The sequence below is a fragment of the Siphateles boraxobius genome, unplaced genomic scaffold, assembly GCF_051911475.1.
Source record: "Siphateles boraxobius isolate OS27281-9 unplaced genomic scaffold, OSU_SipBor_1 8, whole genome shotgun sequence".
Lineage (NCBI taxonomy): Eukaryota > Metazoa > Chordata > Actinopteri > Cypriniformes > Leuciscidae > Siphateles > Siphateles boraxobius.
The window spans coordinates 11,729,578-11,757,090 of record NW_027509208.1 but is presented as its reverse complement, the minus strand read 5'-3'; the positions used below and the strand labels follow the sequence as shown (position 1 = coordinate 11,757,090).

Here is a 27,513-nt window from a genome sequence, read left to right as displayed (position 1 = left end):
CCACACCGGGCCCTTCAGAAACCAAGCGTCATCAGCCATCATTTACGTGCCAGTCTAAAATGTGTGCAAGAGCTTGCTGTGAAGGGTCCTTCTCTATGGCCTTTACAAGAGTGCAGCCACTGGACACTTTCCACTAGACCTTGAAACACTTCCATAATTCACCTCAAAGGCTAAGCACTTGAAATAAAATATGCTTGCACAAAATAATGAAGCAATAAAATGTGTTTACATAATAATAAAAACATTGTAAACTCTCTAATGTCGTCTGCATCTTGGTTGTATACAGCAAAATTTCTCTTCAGATATATCCTTTAAAGGGGGGTTTCCGCATATAGGGGATGACTACTTTGAAATCATTGTGCCTTTAAATAAACAACGTTTTACAGCACCCATTTCACATTTATCAAAAATCCTCTCTCGTTCTCTTCCCTAATCCATATATTTGCATATCCTGTTGTTGTAAAACCAGAAACTCACTCGATGTTTAACGAGGTGAGACGAATGCGGTTCCACACGAATTCCAGCTGTAACAATATTTAAACAAAAAAACACACACAAAAAACAGGCAAAGGACAGACAAACAGTACGCTCTCTCTCACACACACACACACACACACACACACACACACACACACACACACACACACACACACACACACACACACACACACACACACACACACACACACACACACACACACACACACACACACACACACACACACACACTCACATATGATCTAATTGCGCACTCTAGTGGCCATATGGCATCACTTCACTACAACATCATTCTTCAATAGAAATCTACATAGAATTAGCATAATTTGTAGGGGAGACTGTCACAAACAGTCACACACAGTCACACTTCTTACTCCAGTGAATATTTATCTGGGTAGATTTATTTTATTGATAGTCAATTAATATTCTTTTTATTAATTGAATTTATATTGCTTCCTATTTTATTTTTTATTATATATATATATAATAAAAAATAAAATAGGAAGCAATATAAATTCAATTAATAAAAAGAATATTATATATATACAATCTTAAAAATGGCTATTGCTTGCTCCAAAAAAACAACAACTAACAGTTAGACAATTATGCAACCTAAGACTAGTCTGCATTTAACAAATTATATAAATTATATAGTCTACAACATGAGACAACTTGCCCAAATCTTAACTGCATACTTTAAACGGGTGAGTCTTGTCTGAATGTAAGCCAGACTTTATTGTGCTATAGCAATATTCCAGATATTAGATTTTTTTATTTATATGAGATAATCACATTCTCTAGTTGTCTCAATCTATCTGGTTGGAAACTCTTGCATGAGTTATTTATAATCAGAGCAAGATCTCAAAAATACAATACAATTTAAAGCTAGAAATGCTCAACTACGGAGTCAATTAAATTTCATTTATTGAAATATAAATCTTTTGAATGTACATGGTCATAATGCATATTATAGCAAAAGAATAACATCTGTTAAAGGGAATAACTACCTAGCATTACGCATATTGTACCATAAAATGTACTTCATACCTCTCCTTTGTTTCCCCTCTTCCTGCACAAGAACATTCACTCTACTGTCTCTTTAAGAATCATTTACCTTCCTTTTTCAGCACAGACACATTTTCAACGTCCACACACACACACACACACACACACACACACACACACACAAACACACAAACACACACAAAGCAGAATAATGAAATGCTATAACATATTCAAAAGAAGAGTTTTAAAAAGTGCAACAGTTTTTTTTATATATATATATATCTCTCCTCCTGACAAGCCACAGTAGAGGGTGAAGATGGGGGCAGGCAGTGATATGCTGAAGTCCTATTATACAATGATACACACTTACAACAAACAGTGATGTATAACATCAAAGGGAAGAAAATCTAAATGACATGTCTTTAAGATGCTTCAAGAGTACAGGATTTGGCTATGTGATTTTATCTACACTGATTTTTTTAATCTCTCTTGGGAGGGGGTGGGTGGGTTGAGTTTTGGGGGGGGGGGGGGGGAGGGTATGGGGGTCACACAAATCTTCACAAGCACTTCTGCTAGGGCATGATTATCTCTATTTCCATTTGGTTGAATGCTCATAAAATCCACTTGACAAGTAGCCTACAACTCGGAGGCAGAATCAGAGAAAACTGAAAAAGGTACCGACTTTCAAACATAAGCAAGTGATTTCACTGATTCACAGATTCTTTCCTCATGACTATACTGCAGTACAAGCTTCAAACACTAGGTAAAAGCCCAAAAAGATGCCGTGAAACTCTTTGAGATAAGCCATTTCATTTGGATCATCTTCTTTAAAAGATTAGCTTTGAATATCAGTAATGCCTCAGACTAACATAATAGTTACAAAATCAGAAAATTCTTGCTTCAGTTTGTTAAAAAACTTTGGTCACACATAAAGATGTTATAAATAGTGACATATCAGCAACTTATTAAGGTTGAAGTTACAAAAATACAATGCGACTCACAGGTCAAAACACAGTTGCCATTTTCTTCATTTAGGACTACATCATTTCCAAACCCAGTATTCACAAATAATATATCCCTTCTATCCAAATAGTACAAAAATAAAATTCAAACTGCCACACTTATTGAGACATTGACGATATACGATCAGTTACATTAAACCTATATGTCTTACAGGGTTTGTGCTGTTTAGTTGGTGTACTGCTCCTCAAATTACAGAAGGTTCTGTAAAAATGTGGGAGTGAGAGGAAAAAACAAAACAGGCCTGATTCAAAATAGTTGAATGTTGACTCAGTTATGCTGGTTTTTAAGTGTTTGTAGTGGTTTTTTAGTAGCTCAGATGGATTCATCTGAAAGGTAGCAATTGTGAAACCGCTCAGGTCACTGAAATGCTTTTAAATGACATGCTTATATTGCTGATCGGAATGCCCGTCAAAATACAGATCATATAATTCACTGACACACAATAACAAACACATTACAAACATACAGAAATGATATACAGAAACAAGTATCACCACTTATATTCTCCACTTCCCCTCCTCATTGGTCTTAGCTTCATTAGAGTCACTTAACCACTTACTGAGCCTCATCAAGAGCGCTCATAAAGTCCTGTGGTGCACAGCTCATTCCTCCAGACCTGTAGAGGGCGATGTCTAATCCAAAAACATCAATGACATTCACGCATCAAAGTTTTTTTTCTTCTTCTGAAGGCTCCAATAGAGTGTAGTGAGGAAAATATGATTGAAGGATGCAGGGAGAGATCCATGAACTTAAATCAGAGTAAAATTTGTCTGTAGATGTCTTTCTCTCTCTCTTTGCATCTTTCTCTTACAGGAAACTGTCCTCCACCAGGTCTCCTAAGTCTAAGCACATCTCGTCCAGCAAAGTGATGTCCTCCAGGGTCTCTCCTTCACGCTTGGTCATGGAGCTGCTAGAGCCTGTCTCTATTGCGCTTTCATCTGATGTCTGAGAGCTACAGAGAAAAAGAGAGGACAGTTCAGTCATTCATGTTGTACTGAGTAGTGAAAAGTTTTTAAATATGTCATAAATATGACATTTTGTTGAAATGATATTGGCCGATATTTTTTAAAATCATAAATAAATTAACCGATAAATTTGAAAGCCGATAACCGTTATATTGGCCGATAAATCTAAATCCAAATTTTTAAATAATTTTTGAGAGCTTGATTAAACAAAAGTCTCACCATTAAAAGTCATGTCCCAAGCATTTCAACATAAATCAAACTAGTCTTAACCAGCGTAAGTGCTAAAATTAATTAACTTCAATGAAGGCCAACTTTCCTTATCAAAAAAAAAAAAATGTCAATCATATTCAAGCAATTAAACACCATCACCGAACAGTGCGCATCTGAAGTGTCTCAGCTGAAGGAAATAATATTTTATTTATCGGCTTTAAGATATCGACCAAATATTCTCATCGGACCGATAACAATAACATTAAAAATGAACATATTTCGGCTGATACCGATATGGTGGCCAAAATATCGTGCAGAAAAAATAACAAATTTATGCTATAAGATTTTCAATAGCAATTTTTTTTTGTCACGTGAACCTTTAGAAATCATTCTGATATGCTGATTTGGTGCTCAGAAAATATTTCTTATTTATATTATTAATTTTGAAAACAGTTGTGCTGCTTAATATTATTTTGAAAATGGTGATACATTTTTTTCCTGTTTTTTTTTGTTGAGAAATAGAAAGTTCAAAAGAACAGCATTTATGTTAAATTGAGATCCTTTGTAATATTTAATTAATTTTGGACATACACAACAGTTCAAATGGTTGGGGTCAGTAATATTTTTTAAAGAAATTAATACTTTTATTCACTAAGGATGCATTAAATTGATCAAAAGTGCAATTTAATGCATCCTTAGTGAATAAAAGTATTAATTTCTTTGGAAAAAAAATCTTTCTGACCCCAAACTTTTAAACTGTTGTGTATGTCTAAAATCTTAAGAATCATCATTCTAACCTAATACCCCAAAGTGAGAATATAATGTAATTTGTGGGCTACCTGTGCCGGTTCCTCTTGCTGTAGTCTTCATTTGACAGTGGGTCGAGGTCCGGCAGAGGAATGATGTAACCGCTGTCAGAGCTGAGTCTTTGTTCATCAAAGCCGCTCTCGCGGTCCTTTAGTTTGCCCTGGTTCTTGTAGAGCACGCCCATGTACGCATCATCATTGTCAATACACTGCACCCGAGTCACAGCGGGGTGATCGCTCTTCAGGAAGTCATGATTCACACGTTCATAACACTGCACACCAAGAAAAGTTATAAATAACAATTGAATATGTAAAAAATCATATTAAAATTATGTAATATAAAAAAATTATACAAATAAAACATAAAAGTACAGCTGAAAGAGTATTACAGCAATAACAAGTAGAAAAACAAGTTTATTGAATAGGATTTATGTGACATGAATATTGTAGTTAATCTCAAATTAAGCTTGCCGTTCTCTCTTATAATGCGTCGTACTGAAGGAAATGAGGGAGAAATTGAATCATTTCTGGTTGTTGTAAATAGCACTTCAACGTCACCATAAACACTGCTCAACCCCCAAGTTCTGCCCCATTTCTGCAAGCGTTCTGTGGTAACTTGAGGGCTTACAGGCCAATTTACGAACCGCTTTTCCCACCACGCCCCTGCCCAAGGTGCTATAACAGGAGCTAGTTATTCCCTGGGCCGTGTGACTCTGGGAAGCAGAGTTTTGAAGTACCACGTGTGGTGTCTGTTTAATAGTGCAATTATGGCGAGCTGGCGGATGCTCCTGGTCATTAGCACTGCTGGGTTTCGCCTTGCTGGGGCGTTAGCCAGCTGGAGCGCTGGTGTGCTAATCTCTGTTAGCGGTCTGGCAGTTTTGCCAATGGTGACATAGACATACCCAAGGCCTCAAAGCCCAGATTGACACACTGCATTTAAGCTACAGGAAGTGGGAAGCCATTTCCACCGTACTTTTATCTGGGCCATTTATTAGGGCATGGTGGGACATATTATTATAGTTTTATTTTTAAATTCTATATTACAGTTTTCAATTTTAGTTTAGTTTTAGATAGTTTAATGGAGCATAAATACAGTAGGTAGCATTTTATTTCACTATTTATTTTTTGAAAATGACTATTGTAAATTGCTATTTAATTTAGTTTCAGGGTAGATTTCATCCCTTATAACATAATTAATTAGTGTGGTGTCGTCAATGTTAGATTAACGCTACCCTGAACATCTCATATAGAAGGCTATCGTTGTTATTTTTTGTATATAAATCAGATACCCCCTTGTCTTATTTGGTGGTTCTTTTTGGCAAAATACATGGTTCAGATGTCTTGGAAGAGATTAATTACAACATCAGATATTTTTATTTATTTTTATTTTATTATTTTTTGTTCCTATTTGTTCTTTTTTTCCCCCAAATTCATTGTTATTTTAGTTAAGAATAAATATATATATATATATTTTAAAATAAAGTATATTAAAATCTTTTTTCAATCATATTTTAAAAAAGCACAAATATTTTAGTTAGAGAAATAATTAAACAGTTTTAGTAAATGACTGAGAAATATTCTCTCCTAAATATGATTTCATCCAAAATAAAACTGAGACCATTTGAGAGTGATAAATCTCAATCTAGTGTCCATGTTGCAGGCTTACCCTCTTATATCCTGAGGGCAGCAGAGAGGTCACCGTATCACTCAGGCCGTGGAAAGACGGTCTCTTCTCTGGTTCACTGTTCCAACACTTCATCATAAGCTCATAGCTGCACATAGACAAACAACAGCACATTGGTCAGGCAATCTGCGGCAACCGCAGCCGAGAACAGCAAAGCAGTCATGCAAACTTCGAGATGGAACGTACACTTCACTGGAAGCATGCTCGGGTTTTGCCATTCGGTATCCACTCTTGATCTTGTTATAGAAGCTGGAATCCACAACCATACCTGGATAAGGCGTCCCTCCTACAGAAACGACAAAAACACATTATATACTGTGCATTTGTCAAACGTTTGTCAATAAATGCTAAAAAAAAATCCATGGTTATATTAATCATACCAAGTGAGAAGATCTCCCATAATAAGATGCCATAAGACCAGACGTCACTGAGTGTAGTGTACAGGTTATCAAAAATACTCTCAGGGGCCATCCACTTCACTGGAAGAAAAGTCTGTGTGTGAGAGACAAAAAGACGAAGTATTAGAAGATGATTATTCCAGCTCTTTTTGCTAAAATAGGGCATGTTAAAACACTGAATATATCCATAATCTAAGATTATTAATCAAAAACACCACATTAGGACTAAAACAACCACTCACACTTCCTTTGGAGACATAGTTGTTATCGTGCATGATGTCTCTGGCCAGCCCAAAGTCACAGATCTTCACTATCTTGCCTTGAGACAGCAGGACATTACGTGCAGCCAAGTCTCTGTGTACACACTGTGTGAAACAGGGACAAATAGAAGTAAACAAGAGAGTGTTTGGTACAGAGAAATTCAGTTCAGTTTTTGTGGGTTGTATTATATAGAACTTTTTTTTGAGTTGGTCGAACATATTTATTTATCTTTTACCATTTCTTTCGATTCCATGTAACACAGTCTTGTACACATTTGTCATGTAGCCTTACAGCCCCATCAAAAGGCTTAAAAATGTGTATTTCTTTTAGTTATAAGCAGTTTTATAAATCGGTTTTATTTGAACTATTATTTTATTCAACAGTCCTAATATTTTCTAAGTTTAACAAAGAAATACATAGTTACATAAGATTCCTCTAGAATATTCTTAAGCAACCTCTTTCCTAACCTAACTCCTTTCCTCAACTCTCGCCATCACTCTCTGTCTTTCTTCAAGGGTGGTCTAGAAAGTCCACCTTTGTGAGATGAGATTTAGTAAACCCTCAGTTACCGAATTTTAAACAAGAGGACTAATTAATAGTTGCTACAACATAACATGAAATAGCAGCATCGTTTTTACTGAGAGGTTTCAGTTTACCAGGGAAGTTCTGCAAACCCTCAATCCTAAGTATTTTAACTATACAGTCACAGTGCATACAAGCAACCATTTTCTCAAACATAGAAACCTGCCATCAAGTCACCTCCTCCGCAAAAACATCCAGAATCACTATAATGTTATGTCTCAATGTTATGTCTAAACTGCATAAGCAAGATCAAAAGTGTTTTGAAGCAAATGTTTACAGACTAAACTGACAGAGGGAGTTATCCTGCAAAAACAGGATTTAACTTACGTTCTTAGAGGCCAAGAACTCCATCCCTCGAGCCACCTGATAGGTGAAACTGAGGAGGTCCACTGTCGTCAGGCCTTCACTGGTGTCATCTGAGAGAATGTTCTCAACTTCACCGTCTGTTATTCAAACAAACATTTTAAATAAGAACTGTATGTTCAAAATGATTTTGTGTATGTGTAAAGTCTGAGGAATGGCAGACAGATGGATGCATTAAGACGTTTGCGCTACAATTACCATCTGTAATTGCAGGGTGCACGGACTGTAGTGACATGGGTGGACCTCTCTGCTATCACATGCTAAACATCAGTGTGTGTGTGTGTGTGTGTGTGTGTGTGTGTGTGTGTGTGTGTGTGTGTGTGTGTGTGTGTGTGTGTGTGTGTGTGTGTGTGTGTGTGTGTGTGTGTGTGTGTGTGTGTGTGTGTGTGTGTGTGTGTGTGTTTCCTACAACAACCAGCCAAGCCAAATTAGAGCACAACATGCCAAACTAACCGGAGTACGTGCAGTAAACGAGGGATAGACTGAAAAATAAAGTGCCAAAAGAAAAAAGATTCAGGAGGATTAAGAATGAGAAAACAGAACAGGAAAAGGAAAGAGGTGGAGATGTGATTTATACTTAAAGGCATAGTTCAACCAAAAATAAATACTCTTTCATTATTTATTCACCCTCATGTTGTTCCAAACCTGTATGACATTCTTTTTTCCATACAACACACAGGGACAAAATGGTTTTTCATGTTCTTTTCAATGAATTAGAGCTTTCAAACTTGTAAAGTTTTTAAAGTCATACAATGGCTTTGTAAATTTGTATGTAGTCCAAAAATGTAAGATGTTTTTTCACTGTTAATATTGACATGTGCTTCAGCTCTGCTTGGTATGAGTTAATGTTTCGGGAATAATCATTCATGGAGTAAGATCTTTTCAATGAATCAATTGATCGGACTAATCCAGTTCCCTACACAAAGCTTGGATATGACTTCAGAAGACTTGCAATAGTCATATATGTATAAATAGCTAGTGCAATAGCACACAAGTCAGTCTTTATGAAACTTTTATGGTCATTCTGAATAGACACATAACCAACATATATTTAGAAAGCCAACACTTAAGAGTTTACAGTTCAAGACTCAGAATTACTCAGACTGTTATTAATATGGAGATATATAATATCAAACATAAAAACAATAACAAATATTAAGAATATAATTTTAAATGTATAAAAATATTATGTAGATGTGGTATAACAACTTAGAACCACAGTTAAAGTGAAGCCACAAATCTGCTCATGCTTCATTTAAAATCTGAGGATTATATCTCTAAAACTATTAATTTTATGAAGCATTTTCTAAGACCCTGTCATGTGAGTTTTTAGAAAAGATGTTAATAAAATATTTGATTGCCCTGTAAACATCTACTAGTCTATTTTCTATTGCCTGGCAAGGAGAATTGCGCCATTCATGTTCTATTGTATTCCTTCGACAAAACTTCTGCGGGTATGAGACTTAATCTTCATTATTCTCTTATCATATTCTTTTGTTTGTATTCAGCCATTATTAGCTTTTATTCTGGAATTACATGGCTTGCCTTGTAAGCTTGAAAGCTTCAGTTCGCATTCATTGTTCTTTGGATGGGGAAATTTTTTAAAGAGTCTTTAAAATATCTGCTTTTGTGTTCCACATAGGAATGAAAGTCATGTTGGTTTGAAACAACATGAGAGTGAGGGTAAGTAAATAGTGACCGAATATTAATTTTTGGGTGAACTATTCCTTTAAAAGAGTTCTCTTACCAATTAACTGTCTGTAAGTGGGAGGATGGTCATAGTCTGATCTTTGGATGGGAGAGTATTTTGAAGCTTCACCCATTTCCAGCATGGGGACGTATTGCATGGTGTCTGCTTGCTTCATGTCCATATAATCACCTTTCCCCTCAAAAGACAGGATGACGTAGCTGCACACACACATAAATACAGAAATAATAAGTCTGGGGAAAACACTCACACTATCTGTATAGTTGGCCACGCTAATGAATGATTAGATCATCTTATAGCAGAACAATCTGATGTGTAATATAAGTGAATGTGAAGAGATTAGATCACCAATCTTCTCACTGTGGGTTACAACATACGGCCAAGTAACCATCTACATTTTCTTTTAAAGGTGACAAACTTCACGTTTGTTTTGTTCCAAAACCTTGTGAGCATAATGCTGCCTCCAAAGATACCTAATTTTGACAAATTAAGGCAGGACTGCATATATTCTGCTCATGGGAGTGGTTTTATTGTTAACTAAAAGTAAAACTATTGAAAATCTTTTCATTCATTTATTTTAATTAATTACTTAATGAATGAATTCATTAATTAATTAAAAAGCTGTAATAAAAACTGTGAACTTAAAAACTTAAGTTAAGTTAAATAGGCAAATGCTTAAGACTCAATGATTGGGTCATTATTGCAGTGAATATTATGTTTCTATGTTTGCCAACAGCTCCTCTAACCCTAATTGATGGAGTCTGTAGCTTTTAATTTCTCTAACAACCATGTATGAAGACACATCAAGGCCATATTCCAGGATGACAATGTCAAGATTCATCAGGCTCAAATTGTGAAAGTATGGTTGGGAGGGAGCATGAAGAATAATTTTCACACATGAATTGGCACCTCTGAGTCCAGACCTTAAATTCTTTGAAAGTCTTTGGGATGTGCTGGAGTAGACCTTACAGAGTGCTTTACTCTTGCATTGTCAATAAAAGATCTTGACCAAAAATGTATGCACTTCTTCAATAGGTGTCTGCTGTATATCTGTGTTTTATTCAGCGACAGTGATCGCTGGAAGTCTTTGTCTATATCAGGGATTTCCTGAAACGTATTACTCATGAGTCTTTCAGTCCTCCGGCGTTGAGTATGAATGAAACATAAATTACATTTGAGAGTTTAGCGCTCCATAATGTTCACATCGTCCTATTTTGGGTCAAATAAAAGATATTTGAAGTAAACATATGATAATCCATAAGTAAAGTTTTTATCCGAATGAGCACAATTTTGGACTAAAAACCCAGAGGGATGTAAAAAGCACAGAAAGGTTAACAGGTTAATGTAACATTTCTGATTCTCGAGTCATTTTTGCGGAATCCAAAAAACTTCCATACTGCCGAGCTAACTTTCTTGGAGTGTGGGTAGAGTGTCTCATCTGTCATATCCAACGACATTCTTTTACGCGGAAGTCGCAGTTGCGTGCTGTGACTGCTTGTGTTTTATGACGGGTGGCAACCAGCGTTTAGGTGCAATACCGCCACCTACTGTACGTTGGGATGTTAACCATAGACAGGCACTGGATAATTGATGTTCCATTTTATAATACGCGTGCTATTCATTTGAAATATTAAGGTTATCGCCAAAACCTGTATATTGCGACACCCCTAATTAACAAGATAAAGATATTTAATTTTTTAAATATCACAGTTATCGTCAATTTCGGTATATCTCGACACCCCCACTCTACCTCTTTACTTGTCTTTTATCTCTCTCCTCTCATAAATGTCTTCACTTACCGTGAATACCGGTATATCGCCACACCCCAACTCTACCTCTTTACTTGTCTTTTATCTTTCTCCTCTCATAAATGTCTTCACTTACCGTCAATACCGGTATATCTCGACACCCCTACTCTATCTCTTTACTTGTCTTTTATCTCTCTCCTCTCATAAATGTCTTCACTTACCGTGAATACCGGTATATTGCCACACCCCAACTCTACCTCTTTACTTGTCTTTTATCTCTCTCCTCTCATAAATGTCTTCACTTACCGTCAATATATCTCGACACCTCTACTCTACCTCTTTACTTGTCTTTTATCTCTCTCATCTCATAAATGTCTTCACTTACCGTGAATACCGGTATATCGCCACACCCCAACTCTACCTCTTTACTTGTCTTTTATCTCTCTCCTCTCATAAATGTCTTCACTTACCGTCAATACCGGTATATCTCGACACCCCTACTCTACCTCTTTACTTGTCTTTTATCTCTCTCCTCTCATAAATGTCTTCACTTACCATGAATACCGGTATATCGCCACACCCCAACTCTACCTCTTTACTTGTCTTTTATCTCTCTCCTCTCATAAATGTCTTCACTTACCGTCAATACCGCCGGTATATCTCGACACCCCTACTCTACCTCTTTACTTGTCTTTTATCTCTCTCCTCTCATAAATGTCTTCACTTACCGTGAATACCGGTATATCGCAACACCCCAACTCTACCTCTTTACTTGTCTTTTATCTCTCTCCTCTCATAAATGTCTTCACTTATCGTCAATACCGGTATATCTCGACACCCCTACTCTACCTCTTTACTTGTCTTTTATCTCTCTCCTCTCATAAATGTCTTCACTTACTGTGAATACCGGTATATCGCCACACCCCAACTCTACCTCTTTACTTGTCTTTTATCTCTCTCCTCTCAAAAATGTCTTCACTTACCGTCAATACCGGTATATCTCGACACCCCTACTCTACCTCTTTGCTTGTCTTTTATCTCTCTCCTCTCATAAATGTCTTCACTTACCGTGAATACCGGTATATCGCCACACCCCAACTCTACCTCTTTACTTGTCTTTTATCTCTCTCCTCTCATAAATGTCTTCACTTACCGTCAATACCGGTATATCTCGACACCCCTACTCTATCTCTTTACTTGTCTTTTATCTCTCTCCTCTCATAAATGTCTTCACTTACCGTGAATAGCGGTATATCGCCACATCCCAACTCTACCTCTTTACTTGTCTTTTATCTCTCTCCTCTCATAAATGTCTTCACTTACCGTCAATACCGGTATATCGCCACACCCCAACTCTACCTCTTTACTTGTCTTTTATCTCTCTCCTCTCATAAATGTCTTCACTCACCCAATTAGACTGCAAATCTGACACCCCTAATCTTCAATTAGATTAAAGAGCTAAATAAAAACAATTCCTCACATTTAACCTAAAAAATACATTTAAATACATTTACATTACATTTATTATGCAGCAAATCACATCTTTTGAGTGGGTATGTGTGTTGGCTGACCTCCTGCTGCTCTCATCGGCTGGGTTTATGCCAAAGATGTCTAGATCTTTTTTGCCCTTTTCTGTGTGGCGGCTGAGAAAAGCATCTCTGTTCTTATGGAGGTAATTCACCAGGTCTCCATAGAAACAATACTCTGTGATAATATAGATTGGACCTGAAAAGAGAAATGGACAAAAAGAAAGAGAGAGATTGAGAGCAGTGTTAATACAAGTGGTCTAATATTATCAGAGACTTGTGAAATGTCTAAAAGCAGGAGGTTAAAGTTCTACATTGCACTTAACTCCGCCTGTTAAAACACCACACAATAAAAATCCACAAACCAAGAAGACACCACCCTAGAGACTGTCTGTTTGTCTTTGTTATCTGTGTGTTTGTGCATTTTCACCTGATTTGGTGCACGCTCCCAGAAGATTGACGATGTTTAGGTGAGGGCCCAGGTGGGTCATAATTTTCAGCTCTGACATCAAAGCCTGTTTCTCACTGGAGCGTGCTGTCGCTGAGGAAGCGATCATATTACTAATTATAAAACCATATTGCCAACAAAAATTTCCTTTTAATATCATTAATCGTCATAATTCATAAATGAGATATTGCTGTGTTTATCATCCTGCTTGTAAAAAAAATACTCTCCCACCATGCATTTTATATATGCAAATCAGAACTACTAGTCAAACTTCAATTAACTCACGTTTAAGCATTTTTACAGCCACTTTCATCACAGGTTGAGAACGACTGAGTCCGTAAGCAGTGCCCTCCACCACTTTCCCAAAAGCTCCGGAGCCCAGGACACGGCCTGCAACACACACACACACACATACAAACTTTTAACTCGTTTGCATAACCAGAGGATGCCACAGTCCACAGAAACATTATCTAGTGTAAGAGAGCATGCAAACACAAAGCGCTTTCTGTAACTTTCAGTATTACCATGGTTGCCTGTGCAAGACCATTTTGTATGTTTGAGTCAAAAACCTCAATCAGTCTGCACAGTCACCACACAAATCACCTAAATATAATCTGTGCAGTAGATTATGATGATATCAGATTACAAAACCACAATCCCATCAAGCACACGACCACAACAAAATGTCACTTAAAGATGGCTGACCCACACTGAATCCACAAGACAAGATCATGGTGGACTGATTCACTACAACTGCGACTCACCCAGAACAAGGCTATCTCGAGAGAACTCCCAGCGGGAATCATATGGAAGCTGCATGGGATCAACATAGATGTATTCGTGACCGTCCGGACTGACCGATTCAATCACACGCCATCTGATCTCATAACGTGGTTTCTGTAACACAGATGCAGAAGGAGAGGGTGATTCGCATGTGGTCAGGAACAGAGCTTACAGATACTGAAGGACAGTCAGGCTGTTCCACACTCAGGTTGAGAAGTGAGAAGTGTCATTCACACTCAAACAATGTGACATATGTTCAGTTTACAATCTCATTTCAGCCCTCACAGAAGCTAACATGACTGTGTTGATGCATTAGGTCTATTCATACCTCAAATGTGCATGAGTGATTACAAGAATGATTGTAAGAAAGGGGGATTTGTGAATATGTGCATCAGTGGGTGAATATTTGAATAGGCATGTTAGTGGATGAATGTGTGAGTGATTAAATGATAGCAATGAGTGAATGAGTAAATAGGTTCATTACCGTTCAAAAAGTTAGGGGTCAGTACGTTTTTTAATGTTTTTGCTCTTATGCTCACCAGTACATTGATTTGATCAAAAATACAGTAAAAACGTATTATTATGAAACATTATTACAATGTTTTCTAATTGAATCTACACAAGAAAGTAATGTATTCCTGTGATGGCAAAGCTGAATTTTCAGTCTTCAGTGTCACATGATCCTTCAGAAATCACTGTAATATTCTAATACTATTTTCTTATTATTATCAATATTAAGCAGTTGAGCTGCTTAATATTTTTGTGTAAACCGTAATACATTTTTGTTCAGGATTCTTTGATGGATAGACATTTCAAAAGAACCGTCTTTATTTGAAACATAGCTACATCTTTTTTAACATTATAAATGTCTTTACTGTCACTTTTATCAATGTAATGCATCCTGCGGATAATAAAAGTTAATTTCTTAAAAAGGTTTTTACAGACCCCAAACTATTGATTGGTAGTGTAAGTATGAATGAATAAATAAGCATTTAAAAGGGTGAGTGGGTGAATGGTTGAGTCAATTAGTCAGTGTAAGTAAATGAGGCAAGTGATTGAGTATAAATGAGTCAACGTGAATGAGTGAGTGAGTGGATGAATGAGTGAGTACCTGTTTCCAGATAATGACCAGCACAATGAGTGAGATGACGACAATGACCAGCAGGACCAGAACAGCAGCAGCCACAGTGAGCTCTGAGTGCGGACCTGAACACACCAGCAGCAATGAGGAAGTGGAGGGTGGAAATATGAAAGGATATGGTACAAAATTGATCTATGAAAACTGATGCAACAAAACTAGCTTTTCCTTGAGCTAAAGCTAATATAATGTACCTAATAATGTCATCATACAAGTATAAACATTTTGAACTGCATAGCTTTTGTATGCTGTGTTAATCAAGGTGCCCAGTGTGAGCACTGTAACTTAGTGAAGCGAAACCCCTGCCAACAGAAACTAGTGTAAACACATATGGATTTGTTTCTAAAAGCAGTGGAAGGTCCACCTGAGAAATCTATCACAGGAAAATGACATGGGGAGCCTGACAAGACAGGCACGAAATGAGGCTAACAGATGTTAGGACTACTACAAGTAGCATTTGCTGAGTTTAAAGCACCTTGATGAACAGATAATTACACACAAACGGAGATGTTTCCTTACAATGAATGAAATTTCAACAAACAAAACAAAAATTCATCCCTAAATAAACTGTACACCTGTGATTCAAATTAGTTTCAAATCAGCTTGAAACTTTGTTTACCCTATGAATGCATGACAAACAGTGACACTAAGAGATTTAGAGCACTTCAGATGAATGGATTGGTTTAAAAAATCAACTTTGTGGCTGTTAAAATTTTCAAAAGCAGTCTCTGTAGAGACGAGAACAGGCCTCTTACCATTTGACACAAGTTTAACCTCCCGTGAAACAACACCCATGTCATTTCTGGCCATACAGCGCACAGCAATCGTGCTCTCAAGATGGTGGAAAATGATGTGACTCTCAATGTGGTTGTACACATCCATTTGCAGTTCCACAGTGATGTCCGTAGAGTTGATCGGAAGCGGTATCCACTGGGAGGAATCGTTGGCACAGCTGGTGAAGGAAAGAAAAGTGAGGTCAGATGTCATTATGGTGACTTAACTTTAAACTCTAGGGATGTGACTGTGTCACCAGTTTGGACTGCTTTTATAGAAGGAAAGAGTGAGCAATGATGATCAAAGGAAGGAAGACAGAAATACCTGTATCCCAATACCTGTAGGGTAACAGAGCGAAACAAGAAAGAACATTGCTTACTGTTTAATGTTTTTGCAGATATACCAGTCCACGTCAGGGACAGGGGAGCCGCCAACAGTACACACCACTTCCTGACCTGCAGCAGAGCCATGGTGGATGTCCATCAGGTCCACAATCACAGGGGGAACTGTAAGAGGAGACACATTTTTACTTTCCTTGCCAACATTTTTCCTGGCCCCATCACATTTTTTTGGCAACAAAAAGAAATTCATACTTTTATTCAGCAAGGATGCATCAAAATAATCAAAAGTGACAGCAAATGGAATGGATTTGTAGTATACTTGGAATAAAATAAATGTATTTTAAATATATTTTGTTTTTTTTTTCATTAGGGAAGAAATGTTTTTTGAATGATTTCTGAAGGATCATGTGACACTGAAGACTGGAGTAATGATGCTGAAAATTCAGCTTTGCATCACAAAGAAAAAAATTACATTTGAACATATATTAAACTATAAAACAGTTATTTTAAATTGTAATAATATTTCACAATATTCTAATATTAATTTTAATTTAACAGGTATCATGACATTATTTCCATTTAATATCTTAATATCCTTGAGCTTTATTTTTTGAGCCTTGAATTGTAGTTAATGTTTATTTAATACAAAGATCTCTTGATTTCATCGGTCAATTTTAAAAAGCTAATTTTAACATAATTAGGTACAATTAAATGTGGAAACTTGAGTAGCATTTTTAAACATTACCATTTACTTTAACATGGTGTAATTATTTTCAGTAATTTCTACACCTCTGTTTTGAACACATACAGAACATAAGAAATCCAGCATTTGTACTGTAAGTACATGTAGCTACAGATTGCTTGACAAAGATCCTCCAGTTGACAACAAGAAAAACATATGCAAACATATGTAAAGAGTGCTGAAGAAAGATATAGAGGTGCACCGAGATAAACCAACAGCAAGCAGAGGCAAAAGCAAACACATGTAAATCTAGGTAAACAAAGGAGTGACAGAAAGAACCTGTAGGTACAGAAAAAAAGGTCCCACCTTTAACCTGAAGGTAGAAATTGTAGCTGGTACTCAGGCTGCCTATTTCTGCCCAGATGGTATAGTTCCCACTGTCCTCTGCTTTAGCCCTGATCAGGGTCAACACACCCTGGTAACTGAACAAACCACACAACAGCTTTAAATCAACACTTTGAAAATATTTAAGCACAAATACAATTTATAAGTACTGCAATTTTAGTCACTTGTAAATACAGATGTAAGCATGCCACAGCTGCTCAGATGAGGTTGGTGAGGTGGAAGTTTTGGTCACCTGGTTTCGCTGATTTTCAGGAGGCTGGTGCTGATCTCTGCAGCAATGTCTCCCAGGACGGAGCCGTCCTTTAACCATGTGACTTTGGGGGCGGGTAAAGACTCTATGTCCACCCTGAACTCTCGCACCTCGTCCAGACTAGTAGTCTCCACTGGACCAATCAATGGATTTATGTGCACAAACTCATGATCTGTACATTAGGGCAGATTAGGAATGCAAATTAATCACTGTCACGTATGCAAGTGTGAATCTGCCACACATTGAAAATCATGTGTATTTTATAGCGTGTGTCTGTGTGAGTGTATATGTGATCTCTGTACCGTAGACTGTAATAGTGAGCTGTTTGGTTTGGCTCTCGTTGCTGTTAATGTTAGTTATGGAGCAGGCGTAGACGCCGCTGTCTTTCGGTGAGGCATTCGTCACTCTCAGAGTATAATGGATCTCAAGATCTCGCTCACTCTCCTTTACGGTCTTTACTCCTCGATCCGCCTGAGAGACAATGACAGAGGCAGAATATAATTTATAATAATTTGAATTTGTATTTTATTTTATTTTATTTATATATCTAGGTTAAATAAAATTTGTGGGAAGGTGAAGTATATATATTATTATTTTTATTTAATTTACTTTTTTTTTTTTGCTGTTTATCTCACCAGTTTCCCAGGGTATTTCCAGTGATCCTCCAACATCATACTGCCTCTGGCCACACAGTCAACAGTGATTGTCTCACCCGCCAGCAGAGCCTTCTTCTCTGCTTGCAGCTCGACTCTCAAATCAGACCCTCCTGAGAAACAATATAATAAAGTCAAATTCAGTTGATTTAATGCATGGCAGAGGAAGAAACAAAATTCATTGTCTCCTGAAAAAGGGCGGAAACATTTAACCAAAACATGTACCAAATATATACTGTATATATATATATATACATATATATATATTTTTCCAATCATGACAACTCTGAATAGTTTAAGCATGTCATTGAAAATGGCAATTTTAATGTGTTTGGTCTCTGCAGAGTAGAAGCCTACTAGGACTAGATCTACTACGCTGCTGCTGCTGCTATTGATTATTGTTGCAAGTATGGACTTGCTACTGTTAAACTATACAAATACACACTGCTGTGGGCATGGAAGATCTGCTGCTTCTGCATTAATAGAAACACATAATTCCCGTAGCAGATCTAGGCAGGTGGAGCTGGGGGAGGTGGGAGGTTTTAAGAGGATCTCTGATGGTGCTGCAGGACTAGCTTACAGCAAACAATAAACCAGACTATTTAAATGTTGAGGAAGCAATCTCACTGGCTGCAGTATCAGCAGAGGCCAGTCATCTTGTGCCATGCGGTAACGATGTGATTGCTTGCAGATTGCATGTAAAGGACCAATCAGCCTGCACCTTCTAGAGTTTTATGACTGAACTAGATATTTAGATTAGACATTCTTGAACCTTGCAAGAAAAAAAAAATTAGTGTAAGATAAATTAAGTTGTTTTTAAGGAGACTATATAAACACTTAACGCATTTAATTAAATACACAATTCATTTTTTGTCTTGTTTATTCCAGTAAAAAATTTAAAAAGGTTATATATATATATACAAAAACAAAAACCTTAGAAAAACACAATTAAAATATTCCTCTTTTCCAATTTTGCTTCTCAAGTAAAATCTTGTTTTGAAATTATTTGGATTAAGAATATGTCGATTTTTTTAAACTGTAAAATAAACTGACCTGTCCAGCCGTGAACGATGTACTGTATGCTCTCATTCTCCTGTCCTTTAATGAGGGCCCTGCAGACATACGTCCCAGCGCTGAAGAGGCCAACGAAACCTCTCTTGCTGTCATAGACACTGGGCAGAACCTGATTGGTCTCAATGTGAATCAGAGAGACGCTGGCGCTGGGGTCTGTCACACGGCAGGGAATCTCCATTTCATCATGACTCAACACATGGTTTTCAAAAGGTGACATGGATGGTACAAACGGCGTTTGTGGATCTGTGTGCGTTTATGAATCAAAATGTTTGAAGGGAAGAAATTCAATGTCAGTTTGCCATGTACAAAAGGCTTCATACTAATATATTGTATATACTTTTTTTTTCCAAACAACTTCACTGCAGCAATCCAGCTTGTACAATAAGACGCGGAAAAATCCAAATCACTAGCTACCTGGCACATAGATGTAGATGGTGGTCTCCTCAGTGTTGTTGCTGAGGTCATAGCTGCAGCTGTATTCTCCTGTGTGAGCAGCTGTCGCATTGCCAACAGTCACAGTAGAGATGAAGAGTCCTTTCTTTTCAGAGTCGGTCTGATCATGAAGATAAACAGGGGTGTGCCAAGTGAGCTCGGCCTGACCTCGACATGTGAGTCTGAAAGTTGAGTGGAGAGACACCTCCATGCTCTCCCTTTGGGGCCACATCACTGGAGCCAGCACTGACTGTGGCAGCTCTGGATATATGGCTGTACAAAAAAAAAAACACTTTGATCATGATATGAACAAGTATTTAATTTTCTCATACACCTCTCATGCATACCAATGCTTTAGATTTGGGTTTCTGAATCAATGCAGGCACTTCATACATAGTTCGGCTGTTTTATATAATCATACCTTCAACCAGTAGTTTGAATGAAAATCTTGAAGTCCTAGAGCCAGTCGACGCAACAACCTCATAGATGCCACTGTCCTCCTCTATGGGATGGCGGAAGACCAGAATATTCTCATACCTTCATACGAAAAAGACATAATCATTACAGTTATTTGAGTGGTATTATGAAACTGGTGACAAAGCTTTGTTAACAAAGGTTACTATAAGCTATTAGGTATTATGAACTAACAATACATTTACAGCATTTATCAATTTAACTCAATGTTAATTTGTACATATTCGTATATATTTATAACATTTCGAGTTGCATGAATATTTAAAAATTAACTAAAAATTTAAAGTTTTTAAATATAAAAGTTTTATAGTATTTGTATATGTAAATTTTTTACATATTAAAAAAAAATACTTTTTACAGCATTTATTTATTTAGGTTAATAAAAAGTGTTCCCATAAAACCTTCATAATACCTTATCAAAGAAATACATTCATATATTATAATATATTTCATAGAAATATTATCAGTAATAGAGATTATTGAAATATTGTGTATTTTGTGAAATTCTACCTGAAGCCACCCAGATGAGTGGTCTTGGTAGAGATGTAGCTGTCATCCAGCTGAAGGCCATCTTTAAACCACCTGACCTTTGGCTCAGGGTTAGCATCAATGTAAATGGTGAACTCTTTTTCCTCCAGAAGAGACGCAACCTCCGCTGGCCCAATACCATTAGATATTAGTTCCACAAAAGAGCTCTCTAAGGAAGGACGCAAAGAAAGGAAAGAAAGAAAGAAAGAAAGAAAGAAAGAAAGAAAGAAAGAAAGAAAGAAAGAAAGAAAGAAAGAAAGAAAGAAAGAAAGAAAGAAAGAAAGAAAGAAAGAAAGAAAGAAAGAAAGAACATTGATTGATTGTCTACCCCACATCTGTTCATCCCATCTCCGTTTACTGGTTTTAATGGTGAAAGCAGAGGTGTGCAGAATCTAAGTGAGAAAGGGAAGTACATACCGTGGACTGTGATCCCCAGGCTGCTGGACTTGGTTTGTCCAGTGAACTGGTTGGTTACAGAACACTCATAGTGTCCAGTGTCTGCCATAGAGGATTTTGGGATGTTGAGGATGTACTGAACCTTGTCTGGGAAAGCCAACTTTATCGGAACAGCCTCTCTGGCCTGAACAGTGAGAGAACGAGGAGAGAAAATAATTCAAAAAAGCAATATTACACACATTGTGTTTACTGTGCACATGTGGAATTATGATACACATTATTTGCAGGGTTTTTTTTTTTTTCTTCTGTAATCTATTTAACCTACTCCATTTTTATATCAGTCTTTTCTTTGCAAGGATGTACTTTAGCCTCTGTAACACATATTCTCTTCCAGGGCTAGTCTGTACCCATATTTCAGTGCAGCCTGCTGGAGATAAATCAGCTCTACACAAGTCTTTAAAGGGCTGCAATCAGACAAGCGCAGCAAACTCATCGTAAACAACCCCAGCAGAACCAGCACAGCTCCAGACCAGACAAGGACTTGGAACTTATCTACACAATTCCACACTGCTTTCAAAAAACAATGTCTCTTATTTCAAGATAATGCTTCTGACAGACTCATTAAAAACAAACATGGATGTTGAGCTATATCACACTGAAATATAAACACATCTTTCCCACAAACACACACACAAAAACTAACTAACTTCTTATGATTTGGAACTCACCAAGTAAACAAAAATTGACATCAAAGCTAAAACATTTTTTTTTTATTTGGAACTTTCATTCATCATCATTTAAACACAAACACACACACACACACACACACACACACACACACACACACACACACACACACACACACACACACACACACACACACACACACACACACACACACACACACACACTTTAATTTTTAATTACTAACTAACTAACATTTTTTTTGATTTGGAACTCTCATTCATCATCAAATACAAACTAAATGACAACTAAATAAATAACTATCAAACAAACGAACAAACACATTTTGATTAGAAACTCACATTAATCATCAAACACACACAAATATTACAAACCAAAAAACAACTCTAACTATCAGGCATCTTTTATATTAGGAAAATCCTTCCTAAACATGCAACGTTTTCTATATTCCCACACACATGTGGATACACAAGACCAGTAAGAAACACACATCTGTCCTGAACACACTCAGGACGTGCAGGTCATAGGTCAAAGTACACAGTAAATTAGTGTCATTCCTTTCCTTTGAGGTTTCTACCTACACTTTTTTTAAGATTCAATTTTTGCATTTTCCCCTACTGTAACATAAAGAGTGAAGGAATACTACACCAGAAAACACCTCTGCATCACATCAGAAGTCTTCAGTTCTAGAGTTTCAGAGGAGCCAGTTTTGCATATATTAGGGAAGTACAAAACTGAGAGGGAAAGAGAGAGAGAGAAAAAAAAAAACGATTCTTGGTTGAGGTGCTTGCCTGTTTTCGGGGATGCAGCCACTGCTGGTGGAAAGCCTTTCCAGGAGGAGTCTCACAGGTTAGATTGACAGCATCCCCCTCTTTCACATACTCCATACTGGCTCTTAGCTGTATGCTGAAGCCCTGCTGTTCATCCTTATTCACATGCTGTTCATCGTCGTCGTCATCTTTAATACAATCAAAAACATTCAATAAATGAACAATGCTGTTATAAAACTAATTTTTGCTTACTAGTCTTCTATTAATAATAAAAACATGTGTGAGTGAAAACAGTACCAGTTACTTGATGCAAGGACTTAAACTTAGCCCAAGACCAATGCAGAAACACCCAATCACTTTATCAATCATTTTGATTTATTCCTGTACAAATTCTTTACGCAGTGGCCTTCGTCAGCTACTAAATGTTCTTATGAGTAGCATGCGGTGTGTGATGATCCAAAATGAAGCAAGTGTAAGCATCTCACACCTGCGGCCCACCCCAACTCAAAATGTCATCATCTCTTCGTCAACAAGAATTTGTAATCTCCCTGGGTACTCATGTAATGTCAAAGCTATGACCTAACGTTTCACTTTATGGCCCATTATTTCGAAATTTTAATAAAAGACAACACTTTATTCCAATAGTCCACTTTAGACATTCTACTAATTATAAGTATTTTTTGCAAATACATGTCAACGACCAGTCATTAGAGTATTAGTATAGACTTGTCTGCTTAATATCTGCTAACGTTTTATTTTGATGCTCCCCAACAGACATTCTACTGACTGTAAGTAACTTTGCAAGTACGTCAACTTATTGTACTTACCCTGATCAAATCAAGAGTTAGCTGTTGCAAAGAGATATGTGAAGTTGCTAAGTTATACACTGTAAAAAAAGGTGCTGCCTTAAATTTTTAAGTACATTCAACTTGGATGTTTAAGTCATTTCAACATAAATTACATAGAACTGACTTTTAAAAAAATGAGTTGAATCTTATATAACCTATTAAAAAACTTTGCTTAACTAATTGAGTTAAAGCAATGTAAAAAAAGATGTTGTTCTAACTAATTGATCATATAATTTTTTTACATTGTATGTAAAGTTGGTAGAATGTCTAAAGTGGACTATCGAAATAAGTTGTAACCTAAACACTTTGAATGTTGAATTATTTGTTGTGCATTAATTACCCGTTTCATTTGTCACATTATAAACTCTGCTCCTCACTGCTTTGCCATTCACGTTCGTCTCGCAAACGAATTGACCTGCTGATAATTTGCCGAAAAAGCCGATCCTGTGGTCATAAAACAAAGAAACCTCATCTCCACTCTGCAGGTCTCTGAGAATCACTTGAGAATGTGGATTTGTAGCAAGGCATGGGATAGTTATGCCCATCTCATTTGTCTCAGCAGGTTCAGACACGAATGGAACCTCAGGATCTGTGGAACAAGAGGTGAGTTATTTTTAATACAATTTTAATTTGTAATATAGGCTAGTCGTGAACAATAACGTAGGCTACCTGAAACAAAAACGTAGATATCAGCGTAGCTTTCAGGCTGATCCGCATATACGCAGGTGTAGAGACGTGTGTTTAAAGCCTCAACATCAGTGATCACCAAAGTACTATGATTAAACCCGGAATGCACTACGCTGTTGTCCGGTAATGGCTCGTCCCATCTCACTCTGCTTTCTCCAGAGCATGTGATGTTGAAATCCGAATGAGGTGTCAGAATAAATTCTTCTTTATCTGAATTAATGACCGGCTGAGCTTTTGAAACATCTGCAGGGTAATATTTAATGTATTTAATTAATTATACTGTAGCTTTTAAAAAGCATGCATATATATATATATATATATATATATATATATATATATATATATATATATATATATATATATATATATATATATATATAAGAACCCTTTTTTATATTAGTAATATTAGTAGTTTTTTTTATTCCACATACCTGAAAATACCCCTAGTAAGACAATCCCCAAAACGAGATGTGTCTCCAGGAATCCCATGGTCACTTTGATTGTGCTCAGCTGAAAGGGGGAGAGAGATGTTACGATTTTAAATATTTGAAAGAAAATATATTTAAAATATATATATATATATATATATATATATACAATTTTTTTTTTTTTTTATATATATAGCTAAACTTTTTTGTTCTTTTGTGTCAGTTCTGGGTTTGATCTCTTGTGGTTAATTCGGTGTAAAAGATGAACCTCTATTAGCTCAGGTAGCCTGAATCATCGGAAGCAGAAAGTTTTGGAAAGATTCAGTGCCAAGGCATAAAATGTCTTTAAGAGTCTGGACGCTGTTCAGTCAGTAAAACTGACGCCAGACTCTTTGTCGGGGAGCGCTTGTATAGATCTGTTCAGCTTCAGCTTTTTGACCAGCAGGTGGAGACACAGTACTAGGCCTACACATTTCCCCCGACAGACCACCGCAGCAAGTAGAATCAACAGATATTAGGTTGTTGTTGTTTTTGTCAATGTTCCAAAAATTGCGAAAATATTTTGTTTACATTAGTAAAATTTTAACTTTTTAAACCGTAAACCACACGGATTCCTTAAAATAGCCTATAAGACATAACAGCTCATATGGACAGTAGCCTATATCTCACTATTAAGAATAGTTTCTCTTTGTACTGCTTAGTCTATATGACTCTGAGCGGGAGTTATTGACGGTTATTGAGTGGTTGACGGTTTCATTTATTTAAAATATATCTTTTTCTTGGTATAAATGAATATGCAATTAAATTTGGCCATCTGAAATACCATTTATATTCAAACGTTTTATGAACTATAAGACTAAAGTGCGTAGACAAGATTACAGTGCTGAAGCACAAATTGTTGCATTTTGTTTTTGTTCCTGTGATTTCAAAAGTCCCGTCACTGGTCTTAAACGCTTGCCTTGCCGAGTTTCTAATCAGACATTCCACGCGCTTGTGTTTTATCTCTGTCTGTCTAATCCTCAGACCCCTGGGTTCCATCAGCGCTTCAGCACACAGCCAGTGTCACTCAATCTGAAGTGGTCATCTCTGTTATTTCTAAACCTAATTATCCTAAAAAATGCACCACCTATTTAATTGGTTCTCTGTAAAATGATAATAATAATAATAATAATAATAATAATAATAATAATAATAATAATAATAATAATAATAATAATAATAATATCAAGGTAGGCCTACATAATTGATGAAAGCATATCCAGTTCGTTAAAACTTTTGTAAAAAATGATACCGCAAGGTCTACTTCAAAGGGAGGGGTGAAAAACTTTTTTCTTTCTTTTCTTTTCTTTTTTTTTACAGCCCAGAGAAGACTGAAGCTCTGCCATTTGCTCATATCAGCCCCACTCAAGCTAATTGGCCTTGGTGAATCCGGGGGTGTTGAGTAAGACTGTAATTAGTCGACCCCTTTCTGTGCCGTTATTTGGGAATCAATTGGATTGCTGTGGGAATCAATTCTGGAATGGCAGACGCGTGAGCTTTTGGTACCGCTCATCTGTCCAGCGGTGTCTGAGCGCACTTTTCTCCGGGCGCCCACACAAAGATGCGCAACTGGCTGCCAAATACACCAGATCCGCTGCGCTTCACACTCTCGTGCAACAGCTGAGCGAGGGGTGCCATCCAACACCCGGTTACTTCACGCGTAAAAACGATTTCCATGGGAATAAAAGAAAGCGGTCTAAAGATAGCCTGGTGAGGTGAAGTCTCATAGAGCAGCTGTAATCGCTGCAGAAAAAAATAAAGAAAAAATATTTATTTTATTTTATTTCATCCAGTTACAGCCTTATTTTAGTCAAAGCAACATGGTCTCCTTGGTCCTTGGAAATTACTACCTAAAATGCATAAAGTTAATCCAGATGTGAGAGAAGTTCCCCATTCATGTAGATTCATCATCGACGCAGAACTCAGCGCAGAAGGCGGCAAAGAAGTTTTACTAAACTCCTCAGTCGTGCTTTGACTTCAACGCTCCTCAATAAATAAATATCCATCCCACTGACTAATCCAAAGAAGGGTATTCCAGAATGGTCATGGGCATCCCATTTAAATTGTGATGGGTAAACAAGGCTCAAAATCCAGTCTGAAATGTGTTTGCCATTAGATGCCAGTGCTGCGCCTCTCCAAGGGCTGAGACACCCCCAGCTGCGCGCCTGTGGCTCCAACTGGGATCCAGCACAACCAGGCTTTGACTTTACGAGTGATACTGCGGTTCCTTTGGGGAAACAAGTATATATCCTCCTCGATGGTGTCCAGAATCAAAGTGGAAAAATCTGTTTATTTTTTCTGAGATGAAAACGAATGATTGACTTGTCCATTGTGAGCGTTTATGAAAAAAATATATATGAAAATCCGTTTATCATTTAAAAGTAAAACAATTTAATATAGGGCTAAACTATTTTTTTGTTATGTTTTTTACTGGTCGTCTCAGAAATGGAGAAAACTAAATAAATTCAAAATGCAATTGTTAAAAAAAGAAATAAAAGAACAGCTTTAATTAGTCTAATCCTGAATAAGTGCAATTGTGCTCAAATGTTTTTGAACGTCTGGTGGAAACTTTGCATGAAAGAAAATGCAAAAAAGAAACTAATTAAACTAATTGAAACATACAATACCTTTTTAATCCCTTTTGGTTGTTCCCTTTGATAAAAAAAGAACTGCCAAAATGAATGGCAAAGCTCTTGTAAAATACTCTAATCAGCCCAAGGGTCCTCAGTTGTAAAGCAGTAGTAATCCTCTCCCTTGTGCTGTGCTCCTCCGTCCTGCACCACGGCCACTCACACAAATGCGCCTCTACAAGAGCAACCTGTAATTGATTCAATGTTACAGTCCATCCTTCCCAGAGAACTAATCATCAGGCTCAAAGTAA

General features: G+C 36.9%; 1 protein-coding gene across 1 annotated transcript; it reads right to left on the bottom strand.

The window, feature by feature from the left end:
* Positions 1 to 1,405: 1,405 nt before the first annotated feature.
* Positions 1,406 to 27,485, bottom strand: pdgfra (platelet-derived growth factor receptor, alpha polypeptide). Its single transcript, XM_077220554.1, has 29 exons — positions 27,260 to 27,485; positions 24,597 to 24,675; positions 24,148 to 24,408; positions 23,819 to 24,067; positions 22,652 to 22,818; positions 21,177 to 21,339; positions 20,742 to 20,928; positions 20,179 to 20,294; positions 19,740 to 20,030; positions 19,305 to 19,568; positions 18,234 to 18,364; positions 17,901 to 18,069; positions 17,581 to 17,770; positions 17,310 to 17,425; positions 16,300 to 16,426; positions 15,902 to 16,098; positions 15,120 to 15,214; positions 13,990 to 14,122; positions 13,511 to 13,615; positions 13,208 to 13,318; positions 12,823 to 12,976; positions 9,543 to 9,703; positions 7,760 to 7,875; positions 6,832 to 6,954; positions 6,572 to 6,683; positions 6,378 to 6,477; positions 6,174 to 6,279; positions 4,541 to 4,779; positions 1,406 to 3,478 (listed from the first exon to the last, which is right to left on the bottom strand). Exons 2-29 carry the CDS (start codon positions 24,652 to 24,654, stop codon positions 3,334 to 3,336), a joined length of 4,386 nt encoding a protein of 1,461 aa, XP_077076669.1. The 5' UTR covers positions 24,655 to 24,675; positions 27,260 to 27,485; the 3' UTR covers positions 1,406 to 3,333.
* Positions 27,486 to 27,513: the final 28 nt, after the last annotated feature.

Excerpts from the sequence above, each read along its gene's own strand:
- pdgfra (XM_077220554.1), bottom strand. The coding sequence starts at position 24,654 with ATGGGATTCCTGGAGACACATCTCGTTTTGGGGATTGTCTTACTAGGG. Across the intron at positions 20,031-20,178 it reads ATTCAAACTACTGGTTGAAG|CCATATATCCAGAGCTGCCA; the intron begins GTATGATTATAT and ends TTTTTTGTACAG. Across the intron at positions 4,780-6,173 it reads TGCCCTCAGGATATAAGAGG|TGTTATGAACGTGTGAATCA; the intron begins GTAAGCCTGCAA and ends CTTGGTGTGCAG.